Here is an 18,912-nt window from a genome sequence, read left to right as displayed (position 1 = left end):
ACCCATGAACCACCAAAAATACCAGTTATAGACTCAAAAATAAAATATGCATTCAATCCCTAGCATCTGTTTGACTGATTACAACCGTAAAGACTACTGGCGCGCGGACTGACAGTGAATCAACAGTTTACTACTCTCCATCAGATGTACACACACATGGAATACCTACAAAGATGCTTCTTCAAAGCGACCAATTGGAACGAAGATAATATTTTCAACAACATAACAGCAACATCGAGAGCTCTCCTAGATTTCCAGACCCCCAATGGCGCTAAACTAGATGTTCTGTCTCGGGCATCAGACTACCTGGCGCTGTCCCTTACACTCCTGAACTACGGGTCTATCAACGGTTCCATAGCATACATGTACACGTCTGTACCGCTTCGAAATGCAACGGGAACAAGGGATGTTTCGTTACAGGACGCCATCGCTGGATTTCGTATAATAGAGCCCTACCACCATATCTCCGAACGAAACAAGAGCCCGAAAAACGATAAGGCTTCGATGCTATACGGACGAATGTACTTCCCAGGATCTGTCCTCGAAGCTATGCTCATCAAGAAACTCTCGAGACAGACACAGCTCCTTATCAAATGTGTCAATAACCCAAATTTGAAGAGAAATGGTACAATGATCATGTACCTCCAAAGAAACACCCCAAGATTTTCCCAGGAATACATTTACTCTACTAATGAGGCACTCTTTGGGTTTAGGTGCCTATATAATTTTGGCAATAATCGCCCCGCATCTCCTCCGTTGATTCCCAAATTCGACAATTCTGTCGTATCAATGGGTGCCGAATTTTGGTACGCTGCTATGACGATGAGTCCTGGGCTTTCAACAGCATTTCGATACTCGACACGGTCCACATCCACGGGCAAACCACTCACAATGACTCTCTCATGCAACCCTATCTTGGGACATATTTCATCCACATATAATGTCAAGACGTCTGTTGCCTCGACTGTTTGCTCGAAGTATGATTTCAATTGGTACTCATACGCAAGCAATCTTTCGATCGGCTTTGAGCTCTATAATTTTTCCAAACCTTCGCCAAAATCGAATCGCAGACGCTCAGACCCAAGCATTCATCATGATAGTCTTGCGCCACCCTTTCAACTGACAGCAAACTTAAATGAAAGGTTGATCCTTGCAAACTCATCCTATAGGCCTCCAGAGGGGAGAAGTATCTTGAATCCCATGCCTCCACAAAACGCAGGAGAGCTCACGACCTCAGATTTGAGCCGTCTTCGAAGCGAGCAAGAAATCCAGAACCAGACTGTAATGACGGCATTCCAGAGTCTAGTTAGCGAAAGTAACTTTTCCTCCGTCATCAAGGCCTCCACTAGCTTGAGCGACAGAATGCTCAAATTATTGTGGGTGGGGCGCTACAAAGAGTTCTTGGTAAGCACTGGTGTGAAAATTAACATTAATCCCATGAGCAACACACCAGAGTTCAGTAAGTTTGGCATCACTTTTTCTTATGCATCTTAATATACCTATCTCCAGGACAGTTCTTGTAGCTTGACCCAGAGGACCCAAGAGTGTGTACACCCGTGCATCAGACAAGTGAAAAAATCAAGAGCGAGAAATTGAAAAGATCGATTTCTTCAAGGGCCAGGAGCATGAAAAATCAGCAATTTTATAAGCTATTCAAAGACTCCAGGATTGCCCAGGTAGCAACCCCTTTGAGCAAAACTCTCAGAGGCGCTGATCTGGCTGCCCCAACCCATCAAATCCTTTTTGCACCTAAAGGCAGTTCGTCACGCTCTGAATATGGTATCAAGTCAACCTTGCCAAAACAAGTGGGAGTGTCTCATTTTGTCATGAATGCCATGGACACTTCCAACAATATACCAGATGTTGAAAAGTTTTCGAGTCCTCACTACAACAGATTGAAGTTCCAGGAATCTGGTGTTGTCTTGAAGAAACCTTCCAACAAAGCCAACCCTCTTTTTGCATGGGATACCTCCAAAAGCGTCAACAAGTCTGTTTCTGAGGCGGACAGTGTGTTGGCAGACTTAAACCTTGGTTCTAAGTCAAACATGCGTGACGTCAAGGCTCTCCTCAAAGCCAACCCTGCTCTTGCGAAACAATTCAAGCAGTGGTTGGTCAAAAGGTCTCCAGAATCCATTGTGTTCAAAATCCCAGCCAAGCTAGAACAGCTTTTGAAGGAGTTTATTACCTCTTCAGAAAATGTCATCAAGCGCCCATCATCTTTAACCGACATGAGCAGAAAGTTTGGTAAGGCCTCTAGAACTGCATCCCCTAGGGCTGTTCAGGGTACAGCAGGTCTTTCATATAATCAGAAAGGGCGCCTTAATAATACTCCAAATGGTATTAAGCATGGGGTCATCGCTCCTGGTCGTCTCGTTGATAATAGAGAAGCCGCTATTGGCGGTTTCGTTGCATCCGTGAACGAGAGAACAACCATTCTTCAAAACAACTTCATCAATAATGCGCCTGGTAAGCACGCCAGACAGTTCGTGCTTCCGTTCAAGGTCAACGAGGCCGAGCTCACACCATACGGTGGTGTTAGAATGTACGCTGATGGTGTTAGAGTGGGTTCTTGGATTCAGAGAACTGAGAGTGGACCATCTTATGCTAACAGATCAAACTACGTTGCCTCGAACCCTAATTTCGGCAGCCTTTCTGAAAGAAACAGCAGAGATGCCGCTGCATTGGAGAACTTGTTGGGCTTGGTCTCCAAGAATAAATCTTAAATGTCCGTTCCCTGTATATATTTAAACGATTATTAAGACTTGAAAAAAAACTCCTGATTTATGCTGTGAATTGTTTCTCGGCCAGTATTGGCGCCGAACTTGGAATGCCAGTGGAAGATACAGAGGAAGGAACACTGCCACCTGCGAACTGCGGAGGTGGCATACCAGAGGGCGACTCATCCTTAGGCTTCTTGGGTCTTGGATTTTTGAATTCCCGTTTACGTTTCTTTGGCTGCTCCCGCTCAATACTCTGGGGCATAACTCCAGTCATCTTTTTCTCTTCCAGAATGACGCTTTGTCTCAAATCCTCTGCAACTCCCTCATCTAACTTAGCATCAACCTGGTACCAAAGATGAAATGAGCTGACTCGCGTTCCAATCTTGAGAATCTTCTCCATCTTCTCTTGCACGAGTTTCATGGGTCTCATACTATTGACCACAATAGGAACGAACTTTTCAGGAATGCCATGTAGAGTGAAGGAGTAAGTCGTGAAGCGAACCGGTGGCTCTTCGGGCTTCTCCAAAGGCTTTTTCCTCCTTGGAGGTGGGGCCCTCTTGCTTCTTCCACTCCTCGATGATCTTGCTGGTAGTTCTTCTGGTTCTTCCTTGATTGCCTCGGTGGTTTGGGACTCATCATCTTTCTTCTCACCTTCTTCTTCTTGTCTCTGCGCCTTCTCTTCCTCCTCCCGCTTTTTTCTTTCCTCTTCCTCCTTAGCACGTACTTCCTCATCATACTCGGCAAGCTTTTTTTCGTAATTCTCAACATCTTCAATGTTGTGTATCCAAATATTACTTACAAGCACATCCCTCACACCAGAGCCATCCTCTAACGTGATGGGGTTGGCAGGTGGGAGAACTTCGCATATGGAATCCCTTGGAATCACGTATCTAACGTTTGGATTCTCAAGAAACTCAAAAACGAGTGTGGCATTGTGTAAATATTTTTCCTGGAAGGCTGTAAGCTTCAACGGGTTGTTGAATCTTGGCTTGGGAGGACGCGGAATAGCGTATTGCTTGGGAGGATATGGTCGTGGGAAGTTAGGTGGAAGTGGTAAACCTCTTACCAAGTAAAGTTCAGCGTGATGAGGTTGTGGTCCCATCTGCTTCGCCTTTTCGATGTATGTCTTGAACAAGTTTATTTGATCCTCGGAGGCCGTGCCCTTTGCAACAACTTTCATGAGATCATTAAGTGAAAGCTCTATCTTCGCAATTGCATTAAGATTGGATATCATGATTGCATTATCAACTGTCGTCATGTCCACAGCACGAGGTGGAGGTGGTCGAGGAAAGCCACCGGTTGCAACTCCGGAAGGAGGAGTTGCCGTATTAGGTTGTGAGCCGGCAGCAGGGGCAGGACTTGCTGATGACGTGGATGAAGCAGGAGGAGGTTTCTGATTTGTTGAAGGGGTGTTTTTCTCAGGCAGTTTCTTTGAATCTTCATTGTCTTCTGAAGATTTTGATTCGTTCTTTGACTTTGTTTCTTCCTCGGGGTTCTTTTCTTTAGTCTCTGCATCCTTCGAATCCTTTTTGGACAGCTTCGCTTCGACACTTGCAGCCTTCGCTTTGCCCCTTGCCGGTCCTTTTGTATTCCGCTTTTGGGGAGAGCCCTTCTCTTTAACGCTGTGTTTGGTTTCATCAGTCTTTTCACTAGTTTTCTCCTCAATTTCCTTCTTTTTGTCCTCCGTATCCTCCGTGTCCTTTTCAGGGTTCGTATCCTTTTCAGGGTTCAGATTTTGGCCATTGGCCCCGCTTTCCGTATTGTCATTCTTCTTGGGAGGCTCGCTTGTCACAGGAGGTTCATCTGTGCGACTGGGCTGTGTTGGAGGAGTGGGCATGGGCGCTGGTACCGCTGTAGGAGCAGCACCGGGGAGAGGACCAGGAGGAGGTGGAGCAGTCATGGGCGGCTGACCATATATAGGTTGAGGCATAGGTCCTGGAGGCGGTCCTAGGGCTTCCTTTCTCATGAGTAAGTCAGATCCGTCGGATATTTGAGATATTTCAGAAAGAGCCTTTGACTTTTCAGAACGGGCGTCCTTAGCAATAAATATACGGATCTCCATTGAGTGAGGTCCCAAGGACAAAGTGGCCTCGGACAACTTGGACATAACATCTCTTGCATTCACGTCCCCACTAAGAATAGGCGTCCTAGTTTTTGCCTCAAGTGAATTACTAGTAGCTTTGGCGAATCGACGCCTCGTTTCCCTTTCTTTCGCAGGTTGTGGTCCTTTCTCCAATTCTGCCAACTTCTTCGCATAGGCGGTTTGTTTCACCCAATATAGTTTGAACATAGGCGCATGGAACACGTACGTGTTTCTCGATCTAATGAGCGAGTTATATAGCACAGCAGAATCCTTCAAAGTGAGGGGATTTTTCAAAACATCCTCATAATGACCGTGTGGTGGTTTGTTGTAAGATATCGGTAGACCTTCAACTGTCTCGAAGGGACGAACAATCTGTTTGTCCAATAGCCTCTGCTCTGCCTCTATTTCTTCTCGTTTAGCCGTAGTGATACGGCGTCTCATACGAGGTGGCATATTGTACAGTTGATGGCGATAGATGTAGAAGAACTCTACTACCTAGTTCACTTACTCTAATCATGTTTAGACACGTGACCGAGATCATGTGTTCAATTAACTATATGATTGTCTCTCTTGTAAGCTGCTTTCAAGGGCATCCAAGCCTTGGCTGAAAAGTTTTAGAATCAGCTCCAATTCCCCGGTCAATTTAGCTTTAGGGAAAGCATCACTAAATAAGTCATTGTTGATTGTTGGAATTTGTGGGAATCTTGGAAGCTGCTTCGCACTAACTGGAGTGGTGCTTGCAGATATGCTTGAACCTCCACTGACCGAGTGAGAGGGATGATTTCTTGTAACAAAATAGTTTCCGCCAGCGTTAGAAGAGCTTATGGGCGCAGTCTTTGGCCCCAGCATTGCTGAAATTTTTTTCTGAACGGAAGCCTGTTGCCTCTGTTGCAAGTCTCTCACATCTAATGGCTCACCTAGCTGTGTATCTTTTTCAGCGACTGGAGTCATTGACGTAACATTACCCACAAGGGCAGGGTTGATGCCAAACTGATTGATATTCTCGGAATTTATGTGGCCTGTTGAAGCATTGTTGAGTATGCCCTTTTTCTCCGCATCCTCGCTGGTCAACGCGGACATGAGATTCACAGAGGAACTGGGAACAGGCATTTGAATTCTTAGTGATGGCTTTTCTCGTTTTGACTTTGCTTGACCATGGTTTGTGCCAGACGGCACCTGTGAATTTGCAGTGCTCGTGTTGATTTCCTTGCTAGGCTGCGACACCTTTTCACCATTCACCTTGGAATTGATTGGCTGTAGCATAGGATTGCTATTTGAATGGAGAGCACGCATTGACTTAGATGGACTGAGAGTGGGCCCATGTTCACCGTGAGCGCTCATCGGGGGCGCACCTGGCGAAGGTGTCTCGTGCCTATTGACGGGCTCATGATGCGGTCCTTGTGATAAAGGCAGCAAAGGTGCAGATTGTTGGAATGCTGAATTTGATCCATGGGTATTGGAAATGGTCTTCTTTCGTGGTCTGGTAGTTGATGGAGAGCCATGCCTTGGCTCTAGGGCTGCAGACGCCGATTGCGAATGAACTAATGCTGGAGGTTTGTTTAACATCGGCAATGCATCATGAGACATCTGCTTATTCCCTATTCTTGACCCATTGTGAGAAGTTTGTGTGGAATTCTGTGCATCCTTATTAGTGGACGACATGATAGCCAAACTTTCCATGTCTGGAATTTCGATCGTTGGCGATTCCGTGCGATAGGAATCTTTAACAGAAGCCAAAGCCGGAAGACGTGGATCCTCAAAAATACTATCATCACGATTTGAAGTATCATCATCATCTTCAAAAAGGGACCTCAAAGACTTCGGGACATTCGAGGAAGGTTTGTCGTTACCTGTATATGTTTGTTGGGCAATTGTGTTTTTGTTGCTGCTAGAGCTGTATTTCGGATTAGGATGAAGTGTGGAAGCCTGGTGGGTTGGCTGAGATGTGAGTGTGTAGTCGTGCGTTTCTTCGCCATCGTCGTCTCGAAGGTATGGAAAATGCTGCTCAACCTCTTTGATATGAATATCATTATCCATAATGTATTCCTTGCTACTCAAAGAGTCGAAATCCCACTTGACCTGAAGTTGATTTTCGTTAGATGTTTCCTCGTTGTATTCATCATGATTCATATTGTAAAAGACAGAATCTCGCCTTGAGTTTTTATCACGCCATAAAAGGTATTTTGAGACTAGCTCTTTCAATATGCTTGTGGGCATGCTTTTATACTGCTTGACAAGCTTACACTTCAGTAATTCATCAGCAGATGGTCTTTCCTCAGGATTTTCGTCAAGACATAGGGCAATGCATTCCTTCAATGCTTGAGGGTATTCTCTTCCCTCTAGACGGGGAGGAGTCAGCTTAGCGATCATAGTCATCGCCCAATTGGAGGATTTATCCGAATATGGTGGATTACCAGTAGCTATCTCAAAAACTGTGATACCTAGAGACCAAATGTCAGCCTTGACATTATATTGGTCACCTTCACGAATCACCTCAGGGGCCATCCAAAAGGGCGTGCCTGCCATGGTAGTACGTTTCGAGGAGTTAGCAGAAAGTTGTGCTGCAACACCAAAATCACACACCTGAACATTTCCTTCGTTGGTGATAAGAATGTTGGCTGCTTTCAAATCACGATGAATGACGCCCAACTTGTGCACAGCCAGTAAGGCTAGTAGGGTCTCTCGGACGATAACTGCAATGTACTTTTCTTCAAAGAAGCCAGCCTTTAATAACGTACGCACAGACCCACCAGCACAGTATTCCATGATAATCCAAAGCTTCGTATCACTAAGGAAAGAGCCATAATAGTGTGTCACGTTAGGGGCGTTTTTCAAATCAGCGAGAAATTGAATCTCCTGCTGGACATCGACCACCTCATCATACTGAGTATCTAGCTCTAGTACCTTGATGGCCACAACCTTCTTCGTTTTGACATTGAACCCTTTGTAAACCACACCAAACTTTCCCTGACCGATCACTTCGGTTCGCTTGTATGAATCTATTGAAGACATGGCTTAGAGCCTCGGGTCAAGCTATGACCATGCACGGTTCCCAGGGATCGATTGATTAATGCCTTAGGAGATTATAGGCAAATAAAGGAAACGTTTGGGCCAATTGAACGATGGGTTGGGGGCAAATGCCTGTAGGAAATCACGAAAGGAGATGCACAGGTTTTGAATCAGACCTATTTGTTGATGTGCGGTATCTTCACGATCGGTTTTTCGTAGGCAGGTTTCAGAACAGAAGCTGGACTGTACAGAGATGATTTAAGCACAGGGGCCCTGTCGTTTGCTTCAAACCCCGGTGTTAAAATAATGAAATTATCGTGATTAGACAGTAATAATTCTTTGACCCTTAGATTAATTAGGGGTATACTTGCCGCGGTCGGAACTCGCTTAAGTAAACAAGACCGTTTTAATGTGCGACTTTTTCTGACTAGATCGGGCTAAGCCGAAGATCAAATTATTGCAATCTAGCAGTAGGTTGAAATTTACAATTGGAAAGCTTGCATTGATTTTGAAGCTATAAAATGACTCATTTTTCAGTTCAAGAAATTTCGCCATCTGCCGTAAATGCAACTGAACTAGAACAAGCCAAATGGTTGCAAATTTGTAGTTCAGCATGCTGAGTATGATCTTTTGCTAAATACGATTCGAAGTTGACCGAGAAGGAATGGATGTCTGACATCCAGCAATAATGGTTGACTCCGACAAGAATCTCAAGTTCCTCGTAGACTCCAGATGTTTGGCTTATCCAAACAGACAAACAGAATCGCAATTCGGATTCAAGCTGCGTCATATCAAACCTGTGGGCCTTTGAGTTTGTCTAGAGTCCCAGAAATTGCGATTGGAGAGTTTATTGAGATGTGCCTCTAACCCGCTGAAGCTCGGAATAAATGGGGAACATGAGAGCAATGGACCACCTATTCGTGTTCTTGCCCTTTCATCAATAGAATTTCCAAGATGTCGGATAATTCGTACAACAAGGAAGGATCAAATTTTTGTGGCCCGGAATATCTATCGTAGACTCTGCATGACTTTGCATATTCAGCTTGATTTAGTAGAATGGCTGCAAATGCGTACAATACAGCTTACATCGATATGAGACTACGATCGTCGAGGCACTCGTTTTCTCAACTTTAAATCAAATCGCTTCATTGAAATCAGAGATTGAAGGCGACACTGTTGAAAAATCTTCACTAGGCTTGGCTAAAGGTCTAGGGTGACTCATTACTATACAAGACATTTTATTCGCGATAAGCTCATTGAACATATTCACTTACATCAACTACACCATGTCTAGGTTTGCAACTATTAAGAGAGACACTAATGAGACAAAAATCCAAATAGCTCTCTCTTTAGATGGTGGCCATATCGCTGTCGAACAATCCATTTTCCCGAAAAGGTCAACGACGAGCACGCTACGCAGCTGAGTCTGGCACAAGTGATTCTGGTTCAAACCGGTATTGGTTTCTTGGACCACATGTTGCATGCTTTGGCAAAACACTCTGGCTGGTCTCTCATCGTGGAGTGTATTGGTGATTTGCACATCGATGACCACCACACCGCTGAAGATGTTGGTATTACCTTAGGTCTCACATTCCACAAAGCCTTGGGCCAGGTCAAGGGTGTCAAAAGATTCGGTTCCGGGTTTGCCCTCTAGATGAGGCTTTGAGCCGAGCTGTTGTTGACTTGTCAAACAGACCTTATGCTGTCGTTGAGTTGGGATTAAAGAGAGAGAAGATCGGTGACTTGTCTTGCGAGATGATCCCCATGTTCTTGAAAGTTTTGCTCAAGGTGCTGCTATTACAATTCACGTTGACTGTTTGAGAGGATTCAACGACCACCACAGAGCTGAAAGCGCTTTCAAAGCCTTGGCCGTGGCGATGAAGGAGGCTATAAGCAAGACTGGTGCAAACGATGTTCCAAGCACAAAGGGTGTCTTGTTTTAGAGAATTGGGCCATATTTATTCAGACAATACATAGCAAGGCTCCTAGAGCCACAAAATGAGATAGAATAGGTGCAGAAGAGGGAACTTAGTCGGCTGACTTAAAAATTACAGGAGTATCACGAAGACAATTCAGTAGAAAGAGCCGGGTTTTGAGAACGAGAAAATTTACTTTTGGGGGTTCATGCTTGAAATGTAGTATTTCAACTGTGAGGTCGATGCGATGAGACATCGCACAACGTAATACATGATAAAGAGGTCTCTCCACACCACTGTCCAGCTCCACGCTGTGAAGCCAGTGTTCAAGCCTCATAATGCCAGAAAAGGAATAAAGACATTCGACGACAATTTCAATACGCTGGAGAAAAAAGACGATCGCAAAATATGGGAACGCATGAACATCTCAAAGGATGAGTTCTTCGTCAGAAAGTACGGCAACATCACGGCAGATGAGAGGAAAAAGTTGGATCAGAAAGTCGCAAAGCAGAGAAGACTACGTGAAGAGCGCCGTAAGCATGAGCTTGGTGATTCTTATGAGGACCGGACGCGGAGAGAGCCAGTTTCTCTCAACCCGCTTTCTGAGTACGTGTTTGGCACCCACCCTGTCATTTCGGCCCTAACAGCTGGTAAAAGAGATTCATTCAGCAAGCTTTATACGTTCAATACGCGAGAGCACACCGGAAAGATTTTACGTCTTGCCGAGAAGTATGGCATCAAGGTGGTGGAGAAGAAGAGCAAAATGGAGATGAACAAACTCAGCTCGAATGGAGTTCACAACGGAGTTGTTTTGGAAACAAAGCCCTCAGGCTCCAGAACATCTTTAATGTCGATACCTTCGAAGGTGAGTACGATGTGACCACCATCAATGAGGAGACGGGTGCCAGAGAGAAGAAAAGGTATCCGCTAGCTAGGGGAATTACCAGACCTAAAAAAGACATCAATCCTCTTGGGATCTACCTTGACGGAATAACCGATCCTATGAACTTCGGCAACATTGTCAGATCTGCGTACTTCTTGGGCGCTGACTTTATTGTTGTTCCTAGTCAGGATTCAGCACGGATAGGACCTGTCACTGCGAAAGCCTCCGCTGGAGCGCTTGACATGATGTCGATTTTCAAGACGAGTGAAACCATGCCATTTTTTGACCGCATGAAGAAAAGCGGGTGGAATATTGTGTCTACCACATCAAGGCCAAGTGAAGCAGAGCTTGAATCGATGAAAGAGAACCACGCCAGTCATCTCGAAAACAAGTTTGTTGAAACTAGTGACTTGCCAGTTTTACTCAGTGAATCTCCTGTTCTTTTAGTCTTGGGCAGCGAGGGTAGTGGTATCAAAAAGAACTTGATGTTGCGTTCCGATTACCTCGTAGCTATGAAAAAGGGTAGGGCTGACGATGAACATAATATTGTCGATTCGTTAAACGTTGGCTCCGCTACCGCCATGGTCATCAGTCGGTGTTTGGACTGATCATATTCTTGTAAATATAATATAGAGGCAATAGGCTTAGCTTTTGTGTTTTGCTATTTTTGAAGTCCGACAATCCCACTATTTTGATCAGACGAGGTAGCTGCATGGACTGTTGACATATCAGGGCGATCGGCGTTTCGAGAATGCGGATCGCCGTTGAAACTGGTACCAAAGCAGTTAAACTTATGCAACGTGAAGTTGAGAATTATTACGAAAAACTTCACTAAAAACGCCGGAACCAATATGCCCTCACTCACTACCTCAAAAAAATACTGTAACCTAGGTGCCCTGGAGCTCGTGTAGTCTGCAGCAGGACGTGCGGCTGACATGCTCGCCTAAATTGGCAGAGATAAGAAATGAAACCACAACATAACTTTCCGCTACTGCAAACTTTTTCTTTCCAATTTCACCTGAACAAAAACTTGTCACAAAGCATATGTCTGACGAGGAATACACGGAGGACTCTAGACTTCTTCCCTCGAGAAGAACGTCGATCTTTACTCAACCGGTTGGTTCCTTCAGAGGTCCCAATTCTTTGCACAACTTTGCTTCCTCCTTCACCCGAGCACAATCCTTTGCCGCTAACCAGATCGATGCCAACATCCTGAAGAAGAGATCGTTTTTTACAGGGCCCGATGACAATGATTCTGCTGTTGGCTACGAAGATGATGAGCTTTTCGACCCTGATCTCATGGCTCCTTCTCCAAGAGGTGAGAGGTTGAGCACGGTTCTTCACGAGCACAACTCTTTAAGGCCTTCCAACATATTGCCCGGTACTTCGGGTCCATCTAACTTTAACGAGGTGTTCTACCAAGATGATGTCAGCAGCATTCTTCAGGCAACTAAATCCAGGGACGAGAACCTTTCGATCACAGGAATGACACCCTTAACAAAGAAGAAGAGTCAACCAGCATTCTCTTTTGGGTCACACAGACTGACCCGCTCGGGGCAACCACTGCGTCTTATTTTGGCATCAAGCGTGTTGAGGATAAAGACGGTAATCTCGTCACCATCATCGCTGGCCAATCCACAGCTCCTCAAACGGTCTTGAACTCTATCAATGTTCTCATCGGAGTCGGACTTTTAGCATTACCTGTTGGACTCTTGAGGGGTGGATGGGTCATTGGTTTCTCAATGCTACTCTTGGGCAGTGCAGCTACATATTGGACAGCCTCATTAATCTCTAAAGCAATGGACACTGATCAGACCATCATGACTTACGCCGATCTTGGTTACGCATCCTACGGCTCAACTGCGAAGCTTCTTATTTCGATCATTTTTACAATAGACTTGCTCGGATCTGGTGTGTCTCTCGTGTTGCTTTTCAGCGATTCTTTATACTCTCTTTTGGGAAATGATGCAGCCGGATGGACCAAGACGAGTTTCAAGTTTTTGGCTTTGATTGTTCTCACGCCTTTCACCTTCATGCCATTGCCCATCTTGTCTATATTTCTGGGTTCGGCATTTTGGCCACTTTTTCCATTATCGTGCTTGTTGCACTTTGTGGACTTCTCAAAACGTCATCACCGGGATCTCTCATACAAGTAATGCCCACTAACTTGTGGCCCAAATCAATACCCGATGTTTTCGCTGCTGTTGGTATCATCATGGCACCTTTCAGTGGTCATGCCATATTCCCGAATTTGAAGAATGATATGAGGCATCCACACAAATTTACGAACACATTGGTGACAACTTACACCCTTACATGCCTAGCAGACTGTTCCATGGCCATTATTGGCTTCTTTATGTTTGGTGGACTTTGTAATAATGAGGTGACGAGTAATCTCCTTGAGACAGCTGGATACCCTAGATGGGTTTATCCGCTCATAAGTGCCTTGATCTGTCTCATTCCATTGGCAAAGACACCGCTCAATGCGAAGCCAATTATCTCCACTCTTGATGCACTTCTTGATCTCGACAGTCAGAAGGAGAGCAAATCAAGGGTATATGGGCTAATCAGAGCTGTCCTTCAGTTCCTCGTTCGCGTTGGCGTAAATGTTGCATTCGTATTCTTGGCTATCTTGGTTCCAGAGTTCGATAAAATTGTCGGTGTCATGGGTTCATCTATCTGCTTTCTTGTGTGCATAATCTTACCTTGTTCGTTTTACATGAGACTCTGCAAGAATAATATTAGAGCAGCAGAGAGAGCTTTTGTTACATTTGTGATTATATGCTCCTCAATACTTGCAGTAGCTTGTACATATTTCACCATCGTTCATTAACTTACGTATACCATTTTAAATCTTCATAAACACAGCAATATCAAGACTCATTCAGGATGTAATTCAAGAAACAGTCCGTAATCTTCAATAGAAGAGTTTCCAATATCCGTTGGTCGAGAAGGAAGTCGTAATTAAGCTTCATCAAGCGACCTTTCTCGGAGCCCTTCTGCAATTCTTGCTGTAACTCACCAACAGCCTTGAATATCATCTCAAATAAAGGCTTGTACTTGAGGTTTTGAGAGTTGAGATTCTCTTTCATGGAGAATTTCAAGAATAGTCTTCCCTCTGCGTCAAACTTGTTCCGAGCATAACTCATTGCAAATGAGATGCGATCCTTCTGGGTCTTTTTGGGTGTGCTGGGGTTGATGCTATTGTGATAGAAAATGAACTGAAAGGAGTTGAGATGTTGAAACTTGATCTCCAACTGAAGCTTGGAAAGTTTGTTTGCAAGTTTTGGTGTTTTCTTCTCGAGCAAGTAATTGCGTACTTTTTTCATGGAGCTGATTACAGGTGCAAACTCCTTGAGGTAACGAATGGATCCCACGAGTGCGTCATGAGACTCAGCAATTTGTTTGTTGAGGAATTTAGTCAAAACCTTCACTGAATCTTCCTCATGATCCCCTGTGGTCAATTGTAGTTGCATTTGATCGTTCGCTGGAAGCTTCAAATGGAACTCTTCGTAAACTGGGTCAATCGTAAACGCAAGCTGGTCAACAGTTGTAGTCGTGACATAAATGTCTGTTTTCTTGAGTTGATACAACATCCTCACCAACAGGTCAACCTTCTCCAAATGGCCAAACAACTGATTGAGAAGATTGTGTGTACCATCTGTCTCACTGCTTTCAATCAGTTTCCTTGAGAAATCAATCAGGGCCAGAATTTCGAACTTTTCCTTATCGCTGAGAATGTTGACATTGAGCTTTTCCAAGACACCAATATCCGATTGTGAAATATTCTTGAGTGACCCCCAAATTGACAAACCCATCTTCGTTGATACATCGTCGGATGATAATCTCACACGAAGAAACAACGATGTTGACGAAACGGCAACGGGGAGTAAATTGCCATGATTGAATAATACAAACACCGACTCGTATCTTGAAGGTGAGCTTTCTAAAGTGAACGGGAGATTGAAGTGGCTGAGGGCCGATTCATCACTAAAGTTCAAGTACTTCACCTTTCGACTCTGCAACTCTTCAACGATGATATGATCAACAATCAAATTGGAGCCAGATTTCGAAAGATTCTTGAAGAATGAATAGGTTAGCTCATCTTCTTGAGCGGGCTTCAACACCTGCATCCACTGGATTCTCCACTCACCTTTGATGGACTTAAGCCTAGACACCCACCAGTATGTCTTTAGCGTCACACCACTTATCAAGCTTATTAAAAATGAGAAGGTTGGCCAATTGCGACATCTATAAAATTGAACCTTTCTCGGTGAGTTGGCTTGCTCGATAACGTTTGTGTCTTCAGCTTGCAAGGATTCATATAACTTGCTCACTTCAGCATCATTGAATTTGATGATATCATTGGCGATCCATTCAGTAGTGATCAACTGGTTATTTAGGGTCTCACTGAGACTCTCCAATCTGAGCTGTATCAAGTATTTTACCACATTGGCGATTATTTCGCGTTCACTGATGAAAAGGGTACTCTTCGACGTATATGGCGGGCTGTTGATCTTATTCTGAATCTGAGCTTGAATAGGGGAAGGGTCCATGAAATAGAAGAAGCCAGTGAGTGGATTGATGGCAAGGATAGTGGACTTCTTGGGGGTAAGTTGGATGAGGAGCTGATAAGGATTGATAGATGAGCATGCCTCAGGAGGTAATTGCTCCAGCAACTGCTCAAAGATTTTGTGCATGAGGATCTCAGAATGCTTATTGATAATGAGACTTAGAATCCAATCAACACTTAGATCCTGCGCCTCATCTTCATAATTTCCGGTAATGCTCTCGATGTTGTGGTTCAAATTATACTTCCCGTTCTTGAACCAACGGAAATTGAGGTTGTACAGATGGTCAATACCAATTTCAATGAATGACTTCCACTCTTTTGAAAAGTAGTTCTTAGACCAATAATTTATAATTATAAGGGACGACGAGTACTTGAACTGGATATTGTTCTTCCATTTGCTGTTGACAGAAAGGTCTCTCAATTGTCTTGATATGAGATATAGCTTGAACGAAATCGAGTATTTGTGAAGCGAGTCATATAGGCCGGTGAGTGATTGCGTAAGCAACACCTGATTCATTGCTGTTTCAAGCTTCGAACGAGAGGCTTCTGGGAGCCTTGTTATTATCCGGCTATCCTTGTGTGTGATGAGGCCGGTATCTGGGTTGATACCGAATAAAAATGCAAAGTCGATAAAAAAGAATGGCGATTTTGGGTAATCCTCGTTGTTTTCAATGATTTCGTCGTTACCGACTGTGATGGATACTTGAAATTCGTTGGGGATCGTGATGATGACTCTGCCATCCTTTATCTCATAATTATTGTTGAAACGCAGTGGCATTTCTTTGATTAAGGCCATTCGAGCGGTTAAAGTCAAATTGAGATCTTTCAAGACCTCTAGAACTTTCTCGGGCGAGACTGGCGGCTTCAGAATGAAATTGTATGACGGGAGTTGGGGCCGACCCTTTACTAGAAGCTCCAAAGCTGTAAATATATCGGAATCGGGTAGTTTGGCTCCACTAAAGTTATTGAGCTCATTGAGGCCGTGACCCAAATTTTCGAAGTAAAACTCCTGGGTCCTGAAGAAGTTCAATAGATCGATAAGCTTGGAAACATCTCTTGAATTTTGCGCCCATTTCACTAGGGTATATATCTTCAAGAAGTCCTTTCTGAGGGATACAATAACCTCCAAGAACTTCTTCTTCCTGGCAATATCGCTTTCGGATGTCTTTGTGTTGGCTAAGTTCTCGATCAATCGGCTCAACTGCTTATAAGCTTCCTGGGTGTAGAATCTCAACACATTCGAGAGCGGAATGATATTATTTGTAACATGCGGAAGCTCAGGAAGTGAGCCCAAGTTGCCGTTGGTGGATCCATTCTGGATACCTGATGCAGCCAGCAGGACCTCCATACTTTAGAGTCGCCTAATCAGTCGATCAACGTTTGAAGTCGAGTGTATGAGACAGATGCAGGTCAACAGGACTATAAAAGCCGCTTCTGGAATGATTGCCACGGGGACGGGCGTAGCTTTCTAATGTGATTGAAGTTACCAAAGCACTTTTTCCTTCACAGTTTGTAACTTTCATCTTAGTGTGCGACCGGTGGCCTGCATGACAGCACCGGTGTTACTAGTGCGGAAGCTTGTGCCTACTACAATTTGCAGCCAATATTCTCGTGATATATGCATTTACTTAAAAAACGACGAGATTGGTATCACAATCGCATCGTCGGTACTAATATAATACAGCATTGTGAAGGGGGTAAAAGGAATGTGTAGAGCTTAATGCGTGTGCTCAAGGAAAGAAGCGGGCACTTGGCCCTTGATCCACTGGAATCTATCATCAGTCAAGACTTGCGTTACAGTCAAGCGCCTGTCCTTACGAACAAGCAAGACATCAACGACACTCATGAGATCCTTCATGATCAGCTTGGACTGGTCTGTAAATGTATCGTCCTTCATCGCAGCAGCCGTTCGAAGCCACTCCCAATCAATCATAGCGATTCTATGAGCAGGATTGTGTCTCTTGCGCCGGCGCTTCAAGACTGAGGGAGAAATGGCCGAATTTGACATGAATTCGAGAGGCGGAGCGTCGAAGGGGAGTCTATCTTCCAAAATGGCATAGATAAGAACTCCAAGCGACCACGAATCAAGGAGTTTACCGTCATACTCTAGCCCCATAAGAAGCTCGGGACTCACATAGTCTTGCGAACCACACTTGGTTGAAAGTAGCTGGTTAGGCAGGGCGAGCTTTTTGGAAAGGCCAAAGTCTGTCAATGTGCAAAGCGGCGAGGTCTGGTTTTGGGGAAGAAATCCGTTAGTCACGTCAGCCTCGTCGAAATTCAAAAGCACATTCTCGAGTTTGAGGTCGCGATGCACAACGTCATGGCTGTGTAAGAAGGCAACGCAAACAATGAGTTCGGCCACAACTCGTTGCATTAAATGCCAGAAGTAGTCTGATCGACTGAGATTCCGATGATTCTTATATAACCAAGTGAACAAATTACCTCCCTCGCAATACCTGAGTAGGAAGTATTGCTTGTTTTGCATCTTGACATTGTAAAAGTCGTACATGTCGGAGCCAGCCGGAGCGTCTTGGTGTTTTCCCGATACAACCTGGTCAACTTCGTCCTGCGTGATTGAAAGGTTTACCGAGTAGTCTAGAAGACCCACAATACATGGGTGGTTTAGGTGAGTTAAGATACCGAGCTCCCGGCAAATGTACAGGCGGAAGTTAGAGATATCTTCTTTGGAATGAGTAGGGACGTTCACAATCTTGACAGCGATGACATCATCTAGGCTTGACAAGGAATGAGCACGGACCACTGTGCTGAACGTGCCGCGTCCAACCACTTCATCAAAGACGTACAGCTTGTGGAGTCTCGGAGCCTCTATGATCTTACCCACAAGCTGGCCTTGGTCGCGGTCCAACGGCGGCAGCGGAATTGAGGACGCATCATCATCAAGCAGGGAAGGGTTGGACACATGCCTGTTACTAGAAGATGGTGGGTTTGGAGTCTCGGCGCGTCTAATGAAGGATCCAGGCTTGAATTCTGACACAGCCCGCTGGGATGCGCTAGAGGGAGAATCGTGAAGCTGGCCCCTTTTTGGTAAAGTGATCTTAGACTGTGCAAACAGACCGTTATTCAAAACAGGGGTCGGTAGCTGGGTGATGCTGCCTATATTGAACAGACCCAGTGGGGAAATGTCTATCGGGTCAGCCAATTGGGAAGGATTGGCAGACACGGGGCTTTTCATTGAAGTAGGTCTATCCCGGGGAGGAGATGTAGGTACCTCGATTCGAAGACTCTTCCATCTATAGTCGTCTTTAGCGGAAGGAGAGCTCAGACCGGTCAGAGACGGCAGCAGATTCGACTGGCGAGAGCAAGACTGGATATCGGATAATTGGGGGGTCGTCACTGGGGACGACGACCGCAGGTCAGTGTGAACAGACATTGGAGTCACAACACACAATGGCGGGGCAGGGAAACAAGGATCAACCGGAAGGGCTAAAAGGGTGTTGAATATCGCCAAGCAAAAACCAGGCAATGCAAAACCTAGTCACGTCGGGACGTCCACGAAAACAGTGTAGTGGGATCTAAAAAAATTGCAGATATGGAGAAGCAAAACGTGAGGGTGGTTTGTATGACGGTAGACAGCGGAGTGCATGCAATGCTATTTGGCAGGTGCCAGCAGGTGAGGCTGCACAAGGGACTACTTGGGTAGCACAAAATTCCGAGGTAGCGGATACAGAAGAAAAGTGTCAGATATAGGTGGGGACAATGTTTGATGA

General features: G+C 44.9%; 9 protein-coding genes across 9 annotated transcripts; 5 read left to right on the top strand and 4 right to left on the bottom strand. All coding sequences in view use genetic code 12, as the record gives it.

Annotated features, from left to right (window-relative positions):
* Positions 1–156: 156 nt before the first annotated feature.
* Positions 157–1,494, top strand: MDM10 (Mdm10p; the record flags this gene model as incomplete). Its single annotated transcript, XM_025479312.1, has 1 exon — positions 157–1,494. The coding sequence occupies one exon, from the start codon at positions 157–159 to the stop codon at positions 1,492–1,494; it is 1,338 nt and encodes a 445-aa protein (XP_025338785.1).
* A 332-nt stretch (positions 1,495–1,826) lies between these two features.
* CXQ87_000743 (mitochondrial 37S ribosomal protein bS1m) lies at positions 1,827–2,723 on the top strand (the record flags this gene model as incomplete). The annotated part of the gene is made up of 1 exon (XM_025479311.1): positions 1,827–2,723. The coding sequence occupies one exon, from the start codon at positions 1,827–1,829 to the stop codon at positions 2,721–2,723; it is 897 nt and encodes a 298-aa protein (XP_025338784.1).
* A 58-nt stretch (positions 2,724–2,781) lies between these two features.
* CXQ87_000742 (uncharacterized protein) lies at positions 2,782–5,256 on the bottom strand (the record flags this gene model as incomplete). The annotated part of the gene is made up of 1 exon (XM_025479310.1): positions 2,782–5,256. The coding sequence occupies one exon, from the start codon at positions 5,254–5,256 to the stop codon at positions 2,782–2,784; it is 2,475 nt and encodes an 824-aa protein (XP_025338783.1).
* Positions 5,257–5,352: 96 nt separating this feature from the next.
* KIC1 (putative serine/threonine protein kinase) lies at positions 5,353–7,815 on the bottom strand (the record flags this gene model as incomplete). The annotated part of the gene is made up of 1 exon (XM_025479309.1): positions 5,353–7,815. The coding sequence occupies one exon, from the start codon at positions 7,813–7,815 to the stop codon at positions 5,353–5,355; it is 2,463 nt and encodes an 820-aa protein (XP_025338782.1).
* A 1,283-nt stretch (positions 7,816–9,098) lies between these two features.
* On the top strand, positions 9,099–9,755 carry HIS3 (imidazoleglycerol-phosphate dehydratase; the record flags this gene model as incomplete). Its single annotated transcript, XM_025479308.1, has 4 exons — positions 9,099–9,182; positions 9,209–9,431; positions 9,467–9,620; positions 9,656–9,755. The coding sequence occupies 4 exons, from the start codon at positions 9,099–9,101 to the stop codon at positions 9,753–9,755; spliced, it is 561 nt and encodes a 186-aa protein (XP_025338781.1).
* Positions 9,756–9,999: 244 nt separating this feature from the next.
* Positions 10,000–11,219, top strand: CXQ87_000739 (uncharacterized protein; the record flags this gene model as incomplete). Its single annotated transcript, XM_025479307.1, has 2 exons — positions 10,000–10,521; positions 10,566–11,219. The coding sequence occupies 2 exons, from the start codon at positions 10,000–10,002 to the stop codon at positions 11,217–11,219; spliced, it is 1,176 nt and encodes a 391-aa protein (XP_025338780.1).
* A 436-nt stretch (positions 11,220–11,655) lies between these two features.
* Positions 11,656–13,444, top strand: CXQ87_000738 (uncharacterized protein; the record flags this gene model as incomplete). Its single annotated transcript, XM_025479306.1, has 3 exons — positions 11,656–12,039; positions 12,072–12,738; positions 12,765–13,444. 3 exons carry the CDS (start codon positions 11,656–11,658, stop codon positions 13,442–13,444), a joined length of 1,731 nt encoding a protein of 576 aa, XP_025338779.1.
* Positions 13,445–13,484: 40 nt separating this feature from the next.
* MED14 (Med14p) lies at positions 13,485–16,532 on the bottom strand (the record flags this gene model as incomplete). Its single annotated transcript, XM_025479305.1, has 1 exon — positions 13,485–16,532. One exon carries the CDS (start codon positions 16,530–16,532, stop codon positions 13,485–13,487), a length of 3,048 nt encoding a protein of 1,015 aa, XP_025338778.1.
* A 369-nt stretch (positions 16,533–16,901) lies between these two features.
* Positions 16,902–18,575, bottom strand: CXQ87_000736 (serine/threonine protein kinase; the record flags this gene model as incomplete). Its single annotated transcript, XM_025479304.1, has 1 exon — positions 16,902–18,575. One exon carries the CDS (start codon positions 18,573–18,575, stop codon positions 16,902–16,904), a length of 1,674 nt encoding a protein of 557 aa, XP_025338777.1.
* Between the last annotated feature and the right edge of the window lie 337 nt (positions 18,576–18,912).

This window comes from Candidozyma duobushaemuli (genome assembly GCF_002926085.2).
Source record: "Candidozyma duobushaemuli strain B09383 chromosome Unknown A_B09383, whole genome shotgun sequence".
Taxonomy (NCBI): domain Eukaryota; kingdom Fungi; phylum Ascomycota; class Pichiomycetes; order Serinales; family Metschnikowiaceae; genus Candidozyma; species Candidozyma duobushaemuli.
This window is presented reverse-complemented; position numbering and strand designations above follow the sequence as displayed.